General features: G+C 37.6%; 1 protein-coding gene across 1 annotated transcript; it reads left to right on the top strand.

The window, feature by feature from the left end:
• Positions 1–9,743: 9,743 nt before the first annotated feature.
• scyl (scylla) lies at positions 9,744–13,722 on the top strand. Its single transcript, XM_018100346.2, has 2 exons — positions 9,744–10,415; positions 11,272–13,722. The coding sequence occupies exons 1-2, from the start codon at positions 10,349–10,351 to the stop codon at positions 12,042–12,044; spliced, it is 840 nt and encodes a 279-aa protein (XP_017955835.1). The 5' UTR covers positions 9,744–10,348; the 3' UTR covers positions 12,045–13,722.
• Positions 13,723–17,162: the final 3,440 nt, after the last annotated feature.

Raw genomic sequence — 17,162 nt, 5'->3', positions numbered from 1 at the left:
CTCCGGTGACTTAGTCATGTGAGAGGAATGCAATTAGTTCAACTAAAACTTGACTAATTGCCAGCGTGCCATTTGACTGGAATTTAGCTAAATATAGTATTGCATACCAGATACAGGCACTCCTCAATGCGGATGATAACAAAGGAAAGCAACTGTTGGCCCATAAAAAGAATCTTAACTTACACAATTTTCACTAAATTTAGTTCTGTAATACCTTAAATACTTTAAATATTTGTAATATTACATAAGACATTAGTGAATTGCGACGTACGCAAGTAAAGTAATATATAAAGGGAAACAATATATGTAAATATAAGTAATGTAAATTCCAGATTAAAACAAACAACAATTAATATTTGTACTAAACATTATTTTTAAAACCAATTTTTTTTTTAATAAGATAAGACAAATAAAAACAAAAATAAATGAAAAAATTAAATTGTAGAAATTAAATATATATACATATGTATATGCAAATAAATTTCTAAACATTTAAAATTATATTGAAATTAAATATATTTTTTTATATATAAGTATAAATATAAAATAAAAATAATATACAAATATAGTAATTATATAGTAAATTTTACTGTGAAATACATATATAAAAGTAAAGGAATGAATTATTAAAAATTAAAGTAACATAATCTCATTGAAATAAAATTTTAAAAATTCATATTTTTATCAATATTGAGTTAGAAACAAAAATGCCAGAAATCTTTATCTTTATTTGAATGGTTTACTAAGTGAATATTTCACATAGAACCGTACGTATTTCCTGTATCGTATACATATGTACTTAATGGAGGCTCTACTACACTGCTTGTCGTTCCCTCTCTCTCTCTCTCTCTCATTCTCTCTCTTTCTTTCTCTCTCTCTCATTCTCTCTCTTACTCACTTCGACTTTAGCTTAATGTATTTCTACACGTATTCCATTAAATGAAATCCACGCAAAGATTGTGAAATTCGTATATAGGAAAAGAACTCTCTGAGCAATTTGAATTCGAATGCAGACTGTTGCTAGGGCTTACTTATATGATGCAATGCGCGAGTTATAAATGTATATGCATATGTACGCCAGTACACTATATAGAGGGCTTCTGAGTCCGCATAGCGAATAACCTTGGGGCACAATGAGTGAGTGCGTTGCCTAGTTGAAATAGAGGGCCCGTCTCCCGAGTCTATGACACATATCTGATATCAGTTCGTTGTTGACTTTGCCATATTCCATTTGCCAAGTGATCTAATCAGAGTCCAAAAAAAAAAAACCTCTTTGTTGCGAGCCTCGAGCAGACGCCGTGTCTACGAGCTCCGCGACATGTTCCACGTTGTTTTCGTAACGGGCCGAGCAACGGGGAGGGGCGTGGCGGCGTCGGGGGCGTGGAGGAACACGCCATTCGGTAGGCGTAGCTGAAGTGCAGTTCGTTTAGCGATAAACACGCGACCTTGCGAACATTTCCCGTTCCATCTGCCAGCGTTACACCTATACTAACTATACAGTATAGATATATGCACATACATATATACATGTATAAATATTTACAGATATATATTTATACTGCCTTCTTCTATATATGACGCATTCTTGCCCTAGCACCGCTGAATATTGATTTAATATTCCTTAGCTTTACTGTTGATAAGTTTATATAAATATATATATGTATGTATGTATATAGATATATGTATATACTGGGTAGCTATAAAGACAAAGAGATTTAGTCAGACCTGTCAGACAATTTGTCGTCCAAGCACTGCTGAATTTAGATAAGGCGAAAGCGAAACGCAGTTTCATCAGTTTTATTCACGTTGACTTCGTTGGCCTCCGCAAATATTGATCGAGCTATTCTAAAACTGAAACTTATCTGACCTATGCTGGGATCAAAAAAGTGGGTCTTGGCATTTCTTTAGATCAAACAAAACTTATCTGAAGATAAATGAATTAAAAGTGCTAGAGAAATTAAATAAGTATGGAATGTTGCTGAATCACCGATTTCTCTGACTTTTCTCGTGTATATGATAGACATATGTACATAAGTACATATATAAGTTTGTACTTGTTTTATAAAATGATATCAAATTAATAATATAATTAAATATTATACCTAACTTAGATTTTATTTAAATATATGTGAACTAAAAGCAAATCTTGGAATATCTAAATTTTGTTTTATAGTATATATATACATATATAACTTTAATATAGATTCTCTTTCAATTTATACTATTTCACAATTCTCGCCTTTCTAAATATTTTTTCAAGCTCAAGATATATATACATATATTCTATTTTACAATTCATGGCTCTTTTCTTTATATATATAACCCTATCTATAATGATCCTTAACTATAAATTTGCTTTACGTGCCGTTTCCATCTATCTAAACCTATCTTAAGGCACTTCTAATTCGAATTAATTCAAACTGCCTAAAACTCAAAGTCTCGTAACATTTGTACGTCCGAAAAGGATTGGTAGAGTCGATCTGTTCGGCTCGTAAGCCGGTTGAGCAAGCATTAAGGAAATTACCTTTATAACTTTATGAGCGAGTCACAACACTTACCTTTTGGGAAGTGCTGGAAAAACCCATCGCTCGACTCATTGTGGAAAATTTGCGGCTCATTTCGAGTTGGCCCTGTGTGTGTGTGTGTGGATCAGGTAGCCAACGGGCATCAGGTAGATCTACGTAATAGATGCGCACTGATACGTACTTGATGCCAAAATCCACTTAAGAGTCGAGACGAGGGAATATCTATTTAGATGCGGACAGCGAGACGGAATACAGGGAAAATGGAAATGGGAATGGAAATCGTGTGGATGGGGATGTATGGAGGGTAAACACTTTTCAGCTGATGTAATGGAAAGTCAACTTAGAGGCGAACCCTTTTCTTGCTGTGAAATCCGGCTTAGGGCTACGAACTTTGCATAAATTACGCTCGCAGCCCGGTCAAAGGTCAGAACCAATGCTAGTTACAGTTATTTACCCTTAATTGATTCAGCCTGGACTCGGACTCGGATGGCTCAACTATTTCTAGTTGACATTGAATATGCAGTCGAATCGAAATCAATCTCAAATGGAATTCGAATTTCGAGTACGAATCCGAAACATTTGTTGCTCCAGTGTCTGACCTTCGTTTCGGCTAGCGCACACGAAATTTCAATTTTAGGGGTGATTAGCGCTCGCATAGAGCAGCATAAAACAGAGCAACAGAATGGAATAGGAGAGGAGGGGATATGATAGGATAGACGAAGGTAGGGATAGCCACAGGCATGGACGTATGGGCGGGTCGGGAGGTCTGGCAAAGTTGCGCCTGGGAGTCGAGTGTTAAATTGATAAATTGCCTTTATTGGAAAGGAAGTTGTTCCCTGTCCGTCCCTCTGTCCAGGCTGTGTGTGTGAAGCAACTGCCACTGGGGTGACACTATTTTTACGAGCATCAAGTTGCTCTGGGCATTTCGCCTCGACTTCAGCATTTGCCATAAAACTCTGAGCTGGGAATCTATTCAGTTCTCGGCCCTCGAAAAAATAAGAAACAACAACAACAAACAGATCTATTCGTATCGCATTTCAGCTAAGAAAATAGTGAAATAAAACTTTGAAACTGTAGAACCAATGTTCGTATAGCTACATAGATAAATAAACCTTGCCTATCCCAATAGGCAAATATTATACATATGTATATGTATGTAGGTATTCTAATATAAACTATATAGACAATAAGAATCATGAAAATAAATAGATCTTCAATAGGAAATTCTATTTATAGAATCTATATAAATATACATACATATGTACATATTTATATATTTTGTATAACATAGTTTCCTTTTTCTATTTATAAGTAAAGATAAATATAGTTTTCTTCATAATCTACATACATACATACATACATATATAGTATGTGAATATAGTTTTATTTATAGTTTGCCTGTATTTCTTATAGATAGATTTGACTGAGTGCATCTCTTACTATTGACTAAAACCTTGTCTCTAATACCTAAGAATCAGCTCCATTTCATTCGCTCTCCGAAGTAGACCCTTCTAAAAATTCTATTTAGCATTTCTTCAGTTCCTCATAAGCTTTCGATTCCCTTTCTAAGAACAGAATGGGTCTTCACGAAAACCTTACTCACATAAGATAATATTTCATCTTCTACAGGTACATAACTGTGATCGCCGATTTCTGAAACTCTCGAAAACTTGGAACAAAGAGTTTTCGTGACTTTCCTTATTTCTACATATTTTATTGTGTGCTATTTAATATTGATTGCTTACTTATTGATTATGTAATTTATAAGCCATAAATGTGTGTGTAATACAGTGTCATAAAGTATCTTTAGTTGAATCAGCGTAAAAAGACATTTTATTCGCATAATATATGATTTTCCTTCCCGCTCTCTCCTTCCCCCTCTCTCTCTCTTGCTGTTTTGTCTCTTTTGCTTTGTCACCTGTTTTTTTTTCCTATCTGTTTCAGCTAAACATTCGCATTCTCATTTCGGATCATTTTCAATGGAAGCAATTCACAGCTGTCGCAACAAACTTTTTGAAGCGATGTCCCCACCCTCTCATGCACACACACACACACACATACATGCATATGTACATATACGTGTGGAATTGCCTGGATCCTAGAGCCACTCCATGTAGGCACAGATAACCAATGCCCAGTGCTCACGTATGTCCAGTAATTTCATCATTGCTACGTTTTCTCCAATTTCATAAACCCAAAAAAAAAACGAACGAAAAGAAAAAAAATACTCGTTGCCAAGCAGAAAATGAACTATTGATGGAAAAAAGCTGACGGCAAATGCAACACAAGCAAAAGATACACAGAAATGACTTTGTATCAGTGAGAGGCACACAAGCAGACGTGCAGTCACTGGATCTCCCTATGTGTGCATGTGTGTGTGTGTGCAAAATAAAACAGATGATTGCCCATAAGCAAAACGAAGAAAAAGAAACAGCAGCAACGCAACAACAACAGCAATAAGACGAGCTCAAAAGCTTTGCAATGGCTTCGACTGCAGCGGCGACTGCGACCGGCCGGGTCTAGCTCAGTCGCGGCTTCGGCTTCGGCTCTCCGGCTCTGCCAGCGAAGACATAAAAAATAAATAAATAAATAAGCGAGCTAAAAAGAAAACAAGCAAACATCAACAACAGCAGCAGCAGAAGCAGCAACACAACCACACACATATATATATCTACATATATATATGCATGCGTATGTGTGTACATACGTATGTGGAAAAACAGATGAGCGCGACGTTGCCGCCGCTGAACTCGTTTGCAGGCGGCTCAACTCGCACTGTGAGTGAAAATCGGCAACAGCGTGCAGTCAATAGGAAAACAGCAACAACAGCCGCAATAGCGGCAGCGGCAGCGGCAGCGGCAGCAACAAAACCTTAGGCAAATTACATACAAACTTGCAGACACGAACACACATATATACAGGCGTGTATGTATAACCAAATATATATATTACTTGCATGCGAGTGTGTGAGTGAGTGTGTGTGTGTGATTTGGGGGGCGCGTTGACTGCGAGAAACGAGTTGGAAAATCAAGATACTGACTGCCGACGAGAAGTGTTTGGAGCAGCAGCAGCAACAGCAGCAACGCCGGCAGAGCTGCAGCGCCCATAAAAACGTTCAACGGCTACGGCTGACTTTGTATACAGCATTGCATATGTATGCGATATATATTGCACATATCTATGTGCAGCAATATCTATATATGTATATATGTACATATAGATCTGTGTGTGTGTGTGTGCGAGTGGGAACATGCGGGAACCTGCTGTGCGCCAGAAAAACAGATGATGAGCGAAACAGCTGCAAAGTCAAATGTCGCTCTCCGTGCGGCCGCTGCTGAGAGCGAATGCTCAAGAGTTGAGTCGCATCAGCTGTGCGCTGTGTGCGGACGCAGCTCGTTAGTGTCACTCAAACGCCTTCCGTCAGCTGTGAGTGGTTCGTGAAACGCGCTCAAAGAGTAAATTTAAGAGCGACAGGGGGCTGTTAATCGCTCTTGAGTGCATTGCAGCTCGAATTGGCAGCGCTTGAGGAAGAGAAATGTAGCTCGAACCGAATATGCTCAGCTGAACTCAACTCGCTGTTACAATAAGAGGCCTTTCGCATAGCGCTCACGAAACTCACTCATACTTTTACCCAAATGCATATTTATTTATGCTAATGGCGACCGGCCCCCAGTGGCACGCCCCCTCGCCCCTTGCTGCGGTCAGCGCGACTAAAAACAAAATTCAAATTAAAATATAAAAAAAACTTTTATCCAATGTTGTGCAAAAGAAGTTTGTTGAGCGCTTCGCTTATTGAGCATAAATCAATTATGTGCCCCAAAGATACTTTTGGCTTAGAATGTAAAACAATATAATTCATTTAAGTTTTTGTTCTTAAACAATCTAAAAATTTCAAATTGATTTCACATACATAAACAAATTGCCGTTGCCCGAGAGCTCTTCTCCCTTTCTCTCTTGCTCTTTGCACTCATTCTTTGCTCTGCTCACGTTCACGCTCTGCGCTGAGTGCTTGGCAAACTGTTGGCCGCTAGATGGAGCCACTCGTAGCGTTTTCGCTTGCGAAATACAAATTTCTTCACATTTATCAGAATTGCCTTTTCCCTTGTGTGTGTTATCTGTGTAGGTGTGTGTATATCTGTATGTGTGCGTGGACAATTCAATTATCAAATTATGAATCAATTGCCGTCAATTATGATTCTGATATTATCCAATTGCAAATATTTTGCAATCGTCTTTATCAGTTACGAAAATATCTTTATTTATTTCTGGAGCAATTTCAGATACTTGGGTGTCTACATATATACATATGTATAAAAAAAATGCCATAAAATTGTCAGGTCTTCTTTGTAGATTTCCGTGAAAGTCAAAGAAGTGTGCAAAGATCTTTGCATAGTTGATTTTCTGAGAATTGATTCGCTTTCTAAAAAACAACTGAAAAATAGATTCTTGTTAAATCTCATGTGATTTTCTTTGTTTTGCACGTATTTTCACGGCTTTTCCATATTAGCATTTTCTGCTGTTGCTAGGGAGCGTGAATATTTGAAAATTTCGGATATGTGGCTGGTTTGTTTAATGGCTAGGATTCAGATTTGTATAAAGAAGATATTGTAGCTAACAGATTGAAGATAAATTATCTGAAAATAGAATTAATATATACATACATATAAAATATCTATAGCAACTTCTGAATCTGTAAGACATCATAGATACATCATCAATACAACTGAAAGTGTCTATCATGTAAAAGATACAGTATCTTTTACATGTACACTTGTATCTTGGGCTCTATTCATATGAATTTTACCTCGATTTGTCAGCTAATAAATAAAGTGAAATAAAGTAGGCGAACATTTCGCTTTTTTATCTGTTTAACATATCTACACAAAAGCTAATGTATCTGACAGCAGCATAAGATACACTCGCACTTCACAGAATTTCATTTGGAAAGGAAATTTCTAGATGCCGGACAGGCTAACACACACACACACACATGCACACGCACAGAGAGAGAGGCAGAGAAAGAGGCACTCGATGAAACAGGTTCAAGATACATTTCAATCTTTCAATCTGTCGCTTTCAATCTGCACAGCAGCAACAGAACAAGAAGAAGAAGTAGAAAAGGAGGAGGGCGGGGGGATGGTGATTGAGATGGAGTCGAGGGGGGCAGAGACCGTTTCATAATCGTCGAGATGCATTCAATTGAAATGAAAGAAGGACACAGCACAACAAATCCCTGATATGAATATCAAAATAATTCCAGCAAACCCAAACACAAGAAAAAAAGAAAACACTGCGGGAAAGAAGAAGAAGATGAAGAAGGCGAAGACGAACCGAGTCGAGACAGAAAAAAATTCTTTCAAATGCTGATGAAATTCGTAGCAGATACAAAATATATGTATGTATGTATTTATTTATGTGTATGAATAAATGTAAAAGTAATAAAAGACTTTGCCTGAAATCGTAGATAACTATCGAGCTAACTGTAAATCCATCTATATCTAACCCAGGAAAATGATAATTTGTAACCAAGAAAAATTGAATTCAAAAGGAAAATGGAAAATTATTCACATGCGAGATATCAAAGATGAGATCTCAGTTATATCAGATCTACATATCCATTTATATTAAAAATTTTGTGAATAAATATAAAAAAGTATTCATAGACTTACGATAACTATTGAGCTAACTGTAAATCCTTCTATACGGCGTAAAAATTTGTATCTGTGAATACAAAATGAAAACGAAAATCGAGAATCATTCGCATATGAAGATGCATTTCGAGAAAATCTAAGATTTGATTTTTTATATCTGATGACTTGGTTTTTACTTGAATTTTCTTTATTCAATTTTTCTTAGTTATATATTTCACCTAGCTCCAAGCATCTATGCTCAATCTCATACTAACAGTACATTTTCCTAGTTGTTGCAGCTCAGATACTTTTCGTTGCCTTTTGTATCTGTGGCAAATCTCTGGGGTAATTGTTGTGAAATTAGGCAGCCTGGCAACAGCTCTCGACTTGCCACTTGCCACTTGCCACTTGGAGCTAGCAACTTGCAACTGGCAACTGGCAACTGGCAACTAGCAACTTGCAACTTGATATGCCATTAGCTACACATTGTGAGCGTTGGCCACTGGGCTTCAATTTTTTGAAGTTGTTGCAAACTGCAGTGGAAAATTTCAATTTTGACATGCTGCGTACTTCGGGGGCAACAGCAACAACTGCAACAGCAGCAGCAGCAGCGCAACGACTGCGGGCAGCGCAGTAATGTGGAACGAAACGGCCGCTCGACGGGCGGGTGTGAAGTGGCTACCAAAATATATACATATACACTTACACACATATAAACATAAATACATGTGTGTGTGTGAGAACATTTCCATCATCCTTTTTGGCCTGACTGCCTGCCTGCCTGCCTGCCTAGCTAGAGCTGCCTGGCCGGCTGGGTGGCTGGCCGCTGTCGGTTGCGCTGCCGCGCCGGTAGCAGCGAAACATGCTCAACCGGCACGAAAGTCACGTATGCAAACACGCACACACTCGCACGCACAGAGCGGGAGCGAGAGATATCTACGTATATGTGCACACTATGTTTGGCGTTTGTGTTGGTGGGCACGCACAGCGTCGGCAGAGCGGCAGTTAAAGGAGGAACAGAAACGGTGACAATGCCGGGCCGGTTGTAGGTGCGCATGAGCGAGTCGAGCAGTCCGTTGAGTGAAACAGCTGATGAGTGAGCACAGCGAAGCAAAAGCAAAAGCGAACAAGAGAGAGAGAGAGTGGGAGATAGAGCGAACAGCAGCGACGACATCGCGCTGTAACAAGCAGACAACTTACATCAGCCGTTTTTGCTTCTCTCCTCTCTGCCTGTGCTTCTTTCTACCTGCACTCGCGCTCGCGCTCGCACTCGCACAGCAACAACAATTACGGCACCCACATACACACACACACACACACACACACACACTTGAGCGCGCACTGGCATATATACACGCACACATGCAGAGTGAGGCCACATATTGAGTATATACGTGCATGTAGCGGTCTCTTTGCGGAGAGCACAACCGCTAATTGCTCAGCAAACACATACAGTGCATTGTTGTTGCCGTCGCTCTGCCTCTGCCGCTGCTGCTGCTGCGAGCGCACCACTCAAACGAGTCGACAGCAAACCAACCAACCACCACCAGGGCAAGTGAGCGAGCGCAGCCGGCCTATAAATAGCGGCTACGGAGCACAGCTCTTCATAGTAGCTTCGAAACACTGCTGAGATAAACACATAGAAAAGTAAGAAACGGCAAAGCAGCAATAAAAGAAAGCGCAAACAGCTAACAGCTAGAGATTTAATAAAAAGCGTGTATTTCAAAATTTTCTACTGTTGGACAATTCAAATATATTTTGTTTCACGAAGAATTCTATGAATAAAACAAAAAACATTCAACACACACATCTAAAATGTACTTGTAGTACTTGTAACTGTAAAAAGAAAAAATACCATCAACAAATTTTCAATAATTTTATGAAAATTATTAAATTTAATAATTGCCATTAAACAAATGCAACGGACCAACGCCATTTAAGTGATATACTACAAACAACCAACAACAACAACAAAGTGCTGTGATTTCCAACTACAACAACAAACAAATTTCAAGCAATCAAGCAGCATAAATTTTTAATGAAAAACAACCAGCAAATTGTGATAATAATAAATAATTAACTAAACAAGAACTCTATTAATTATAAAAAGAACGTTTCAAGTGATACAAAAAGAAGCGAACCGAAAGGAATCGAACAGAATAATTCATTAAAGAAACAAAAACAAAAATTCTAATGAAAATGGAAGTTCTCGCTGTGCAGTCAAACTACGGCGGAGTCCTCGGTTCCAACAAAGTTAGAGGTAAGCTTGAAAAGAAAAGAAACTAAAAAGTTTGAGAAGAAAGCAAAGTGAAAGAAATCTTAGATTCTAAACTATTCCAGAAGCTTCCAGCAGCTCAAGTCTTAGAGAAAATTTTTAGTTAAAAGTTATTGCAAAAAAATTTGATGTTTTTTTTTTTTAAATCAAAAACTATTTTTGTGTTGAGAATTTTAAGAAATCTAAGAAATGAAAATTTCAAAAACAAATATTTTTCAAATTAATTTTTTTGTCTTTTCGAAATTTTTGAATTTAAAAATTTTTGTAAACTGAATTTCAATTAACTTGATTTTTTATGTAAAACTGGAAAGCAAAAAATTGCATTAAAAATCAATTTACACACATGCAAAATAAGTAAAGCAGCAAAAACAACATAACATGAGCAGCGACATCTGCTACACAGTCACGTACGCAACAACAAAAAAAAATTTAAATGAAGAGAAAAAAAAAATATTGTGTAAAAACTGATTTTTTCTTTTCTGTGTTGCTTGTTGCTCGCACTCGTGCGCCCTCTCACTCTACCTCTCTTTGTCGCACGCTCGGTGCCCTCTGCCTATGCCGCTTTTATCTCGTTTGCTGCTTGTTGCCAAGCGGTGTTCGCTGCGCTTGCAAGAGTGTGCGTGTGAGTGCGTGCGTGTGTGAATGAACATTAAATAGCAGCAAAAGCTGCAGCTAAAAGCTCCAGCCAAAGCAACTTAACGCCGTTTAATCGTTCACTAAGTCGACGTCGTCGTCGTTTTTGTTGTTTTTGCAGTTGCTCTTTGCGTTTGCCTTTGCATTTTGTTTTATTGGTTTCTTGTACTTATCAAAGTTTTGTTTTGTTTCTTTGCGCTACTTTTAGATTGGACCAGCACATTGACACCGCCTACGTCCGCCGCGTCGGCCAAGAAGGTCGCCCCCGTCGCCAGCAGCAGCAGCAACGGCAGCAGCAGCAGCCGCGGCCAGAACACACACAGTATTAAGCACAAACAGCAGGCAAGCAGCAGCAGCAGCGGAAGCAAGAAAACCAAGTCGAACAGCCATCCCATGAGCAGCAGCAGCAGCAGCAGCAGCAGCAGCAGCACACCCTACAGCAATACCTACAGTAGCCAGTATGAGGACGAGCTGCCCGACTGCTGCGACGTCGACATGGCTGCCGTTGACGAGCTTTCGAACGGTCTGCTGGACAAGCTGCGCGAGGCGAAGGCGTGCCATTTGACATGCACCGAGGTGTCGCTACCCTGTGATCTCACGCCCAACATTGCGGCGGACATAATTCGCGTTTCCGAGAAGGAGCCGTGCGGCATTCGCGGCTGCACCATCTACATCGAGTTCGAGGACGAGCCACAGAACTCCAGGCGCATCGCTTCGCTGAAAGTGGATCCCGAAACGGTCTCCACGTTCGAGGTGTATCTGACCCTGCGCCAGGATCATCGCGGCTGGGCGGCACTGCTGCCACAGTTCATGAAGAGTCTGGCACGCACCATCACCATCAGCCCGGAGTACACCATCACCAAGCATAAGCTCTACTCTGCCGATGGCCTGGGCGCCCGACGCAGCTACAGCTTCGGCTCAAGCTCCCGTTCAAGCTCAAGCTCTAGCCATAGCCAGGCGATTGCAACGCCAACGATATAAGTTGAGCGCAAGCGAGAGAGAGAGACAGAGATCCAGAGCGAGAGAGAAAGAGAGACGTAGACGGAGACGCAGTTATATTTATATACACACATACATATATATGCAGATATATATATATATGTAGAGAAGCGAGCCCAGCGAGTGCGACAAGGAAGCGCGCCCAACACCGCCCAACACCCCCTGTGATGTCGAGAGCAGTAGTTAGTTGCGAGCGCAACGCGACGACGAAGCAAGTATTCGAAGCCACCCCACCTACACAACTACACACACATACACATACACAAACACATACACACGAAACGCATACACATTAGTATACGACACACTCACACACACACATACACATACACATACTAATAAGCAAAGGAGTTGCTCTTGAGCCTGCGCCGCTCGCTCGACGGGCAGCTCTCTTTGCACTCAATTTTGTAATTGTGACTCTCACCACCATTTTACTTAGATGCGTAGTAGATGCTATAAAAGCAGCAACAAAACAAAAGAAAAAATAATTAGTGTTTTAAGTTGTTTCTCCTTTTTCAAAAACAAAAGAAAAGAAAACAAAACAAATCGAAGAAAAAAAAAACATAAATTTATAAAATAAAAACAAAAAGAAAACATGAAATTCAAAGACGACGATCCGCAAGCCACAGCAGCGAGCGCAACTGTGCGAACAGCCCTCTCGCTGCTGGGCCGCTGCGAGGGTCGCTCGTCGACAACTCTCATGAATATGTGATACTGTTTAAGATGCTAAGAGTTTTTTGCAAGCGCTCGCAAGTTCGGCCAGGCAAAAAACACAAACACACACACAATTACACAATTACATACATACATACACACAAAAACACAAAAATTAAATGTGAACAGATTTTTTAATTGTATGCTATTGTAGTAATAAACAAAACAAAACAACAAACAAACTTGATCTTGATAAATTTTAAATTTAAAATATGTTTAAAATGAGAAAAGCAGCATTAAAACGCTGTAAAAACAACTCTTCTGACTAAACACGCACTCTCTTAATAGTAGAAGAAGAAGATGGAGATGTTGCTGTGTAAAAGTGAACCAGAAGAGCAGTACGATCCAATTTTAGTTAGACGCAGCTTGCTGCATTAAAATTTTTTAAATTATTTATTAATATTAATTAAAACCAACAAATTTTAGGATTTTAACAAATTTTTATATACATATACATAGATATGTATGTATATATATATATTATTAAATGTATAGCGCGTACAGCAAACAAAATAAAAATCATTAAAATTAAAAAAAAAAAAAACAATTAAAATTAAACAAAATAATTGCTTAAATGTTAAGGCAAAAAGAATATCTCAGTAAATGTGAAAGCGTAAAAAATTTGTAAAATTTTTTTTGTCTGTGTAAAAACTCCAATTGCGATAAAAAACGACAAAAATAATAATTAAAAGTAAAACAAAAATAAATGTAGCAGCGAAATATGATAAAAATTAACAATTAATATGCAATGCGATATAATTTCTAAAAATTACAATTTAACGTAACAAAGAAAACTTAATGTTCTCACATACACAAACACCCACACATACACACAATACACCCACACACACAAAAGTATCTATACCAGCTTAAAGTATCTTTATCTTTCAAAACGAAAACTATTTATTAAAAAAAAAACACACACAAAAACGATAAAAAAAAACAACACGAAATTCATGTATTAATTTTTTTATTACACCAACAAAACATATTGTATTTAATGTTAAGTTTTTTATTGCGTAATTTAAAAACAAAAATTAATTGTGAGAAATTTGTAACCAAAATGTAAAAAAAAACTTTTGTGAAAAAAAAACAAAGCAAATGCAAATGCAAATGCAAACACAACAAAAGAAAAGCAAAAACAAAGGCAAAAAAAATATTAAAAACAAAATAAAAGCATATAATTTTTCCTGCTCTAGCGGAAAATAATTGTGGAAAAAAATTAAAACAAAACGGCTTTCTATTTTATCATGGCTCGAGTGGGGAGTATGGGGGGCGGTGGCAGCGGGTTAGTTGGGGGAGTGGCGCTTGTAGCGGGTGCTCTGCAGCTTTCTTTTGCAGCCAAGTGAAGTGCGGCAACGCTGCACCGACTGCAACGACTGCAACTGGCAACTGGCAATCGCAGCACTGCGATCTGTGGCAACGTCGGCAATCGGAGGCAACCAGTTTCTTCAGTCTTGGCTCTCGCTAGCCCCAGATTTCTGCTCGCAGCCAAGGCTGAGTCGAGCTGAGACGGACTGCGCGGCAAGCGCGCCGCAGTTGCGCTGTGAACTTGAGTGAAATGCGGCAACAGCGCACGATCGTGCGACACTTGTCAAGCCGAATTTAGCGGAGCCAAACAGAAGCTGCCCAGCTTGCGGCTAAATATAGCCGAAAATGGTTGTCAATTAGTTATTCAGTTAGTATTTGAGTTTAGGCTTAGTCTGTAACTTGAATTTAAATAAAAACAGAACGGTATTACTAGAGAACAAGTTAAAAGTAACGCAGAATCTGACTGAAGTGCTGCATGATGATAATATCAACTTGATATACTAAAATTGCTAAGTATTTTCAATTTATTGAATCCTAGGTTGACTGTGATTATGTTAATGATATATTACTTTTAATGAAAATAAAAAGTATTTAAATGCATTTCGACTTATTTCTAGATATCCAGCCTAAGCTTTGTCTTAGCTTACCTCGACTTCTCTTTTCCACTAATGATAATGCTAATAACAGTTATATGGGAGTACTAATAATAATTATAATTAAGCACTAATGGAAGTGAATATGCAATAGTAATGGTAATTTAGGTATATGCTAATAATGATTATGACAATAATGATGATAATAAATATGTCAATGACAATGATTATGACCATACAATTGTTATAAATTTTCTAATAAAAATGATTTATGCAATACTAATGAGATGTTATATACAAATGATAATGCTAATGATAATTAAATAATAATAATAAGATTTTATATACTAGTAATAATAATTATAAAGTAAAGATGATGATAATGATGAGTAATGAGATTTTATATACTAATGACAATGTTGATGACAATAATAATGCTCAATGACAATGATTATGATGTTGAAAATGAGTTCAATAACAGTGACAACGGGTTAGGTATTAATAATATCTACTAATGACCAAGAATAATTGCCATAATGACAGTTTCTATAAGCCCAAAACTTTATTTCCAATTTGTAACGGTCTTACACTTGTCTAAATACTCATAAAACTCTTGATGGAAGTCCACATTTGATGAGCCTATTAATACCCCTGACACACACTGGAGTCATATCGATTTCCGACTCAATTGATTCTATAGAGTACAACCATAATGTTCAACATTTATCTGCTGCTCTATATATGGAGATAGGCTTGCTGTCAAGACATTTCGATTAGTCATTGGCCTTTGGGGCTGTCGACTCTGCTTCGATTCCGCTAAAGTTCTAATCTGCATTGACAAAATCTTGAGTTCGTTCCAATTAAAATCTCAAAATAAGTGATTCGAATTAAAATTCTCGCGTCATGAGAATACAAAATTAAATCATTTAATGCCACGTCACAATTTGGATATGTTTTAATTTTGATTTTCGGTTTTGTTTTTGTTTTCGTTTTCGTTTTAATGTGTGAAAATATTTGTTTTTTGAACTTTGCGATTGGCGCCTCGCGCGGAACGCAGTGAAGGGGGCAGCCAGGCGGGCGGACTTCAATTTGCTGACGCGTCTGACGCTGATAATTTCCTTGATTCTGTAATTTATAGTTGTTTTTATAAATATTTTTCAAAATTTCTCCCTCTTTCTCTTACTATATATATGTCTTTAGATTGCGTGCGATATTGTTTTTAGTGTCGTCTATTGGAACACGTTTCCGTTATGTGACACACGCAAAGCGAAAAATAGTGCTCTGGGCGGGCGTATTCGACTTGGATATATACACTATTCATATGCTAGATATACGAGCCATATGAGACTTTAATCAGTCTGTGCCAAGGTCAATGACACCGCGATCTCCCATAAGACTTACGCAAAATAATTTTGGCGAATGAAAGAAATGTTTAAGATAATAGGAAGACTTATTTAGTATATGCATTATTGCGTATAGAGCATACGTGTGTTATATTGTATACATATGTATATAGTATATTAATTACTCACAATAATATATGAGTAATACTTAAATCACGTTTAGGCTCTGCTTTACGCAACTTATCAGAACTTTGGCATAGACATCGGGCAAAAATAATTCTTGGATATACGCGATATACAAGCCTCTACTCTTCGAGATAGATGCATCAGATAGACAAGCATCCCTCCGATGATGGATTGATAACTAAACTATCTCAAAATTTCCTTCTGAATAATTGTTCATATATATATCATATATACCATATGAAATAATTTTCATCATATTTCAGGGTTTTAAAAGAATATTTAATATTTACTATCAGGTAGCAATTAACTACTATCAGGTTAGAGTCAATTCACTCTTCTGCTCTATGCCATATATGTATACCGAACCCATACCCAAACATTCTGCTTGTACATGCATTTTCAATAAATTCCAGGGTATTTCCAATGAATGTTTTGCCATTTTTATCAGGTAAGTGCCAACTGTTTATTCTACTGAACTATGCTGCGTATAACTTTAATAAATTAAATATAAATTCCAGGGTATTCCATGAACAAAGTTACAAAAACAAGAGTGTTCTATCATTTTACCTGTTGAATCCAAAAATGAATTTTCAATAAACATATATTTTTCTGACATTTATTGCCGAACATGTTAAATCAATTCGAGGGTATTACAATAGAAAAACGTATGTATATTAAAAGAGAGTTTTGTCATTTTAAAAATGTTAAAGTCAGCCTCACCCACTAGAGCATTTATATCCAAAACTCTAATGTCAATCCAGCCCATACATTTTCAATAAATTCCAGGGTATTTCAGAAAATAAGAGAATAAAAAACAAGCATAATAGAAGAGGAGTATTTAGTTTTAGCAAGTTGTAGACATTATTATCTTTCTGCTTTTGCATAGTTTCTATGGGCCCTGACCATATTTTCGGCTGGCAGCTGTTTAAAGTTCTTTCTGTATGTACTCGCCG

This window comes from Drosophila navojoa, chromosome 4, assembly GCF_054131105.1.
Source record: "Drosophila navojoa isolate 15081-1374.11 chromosome 4, UAZ_NAV_1.0, whole genome shotgun sequence".
Taxonomy (NCBI): Eukaryota; Metazoa; Arthropoda; class Insecta; order Diptera; family Drosophilidae; genus Drosophila; species Drosophila navojoa.
This window is presented reverse-complemented; position numbering and strand designations above follow the sequence as displayed.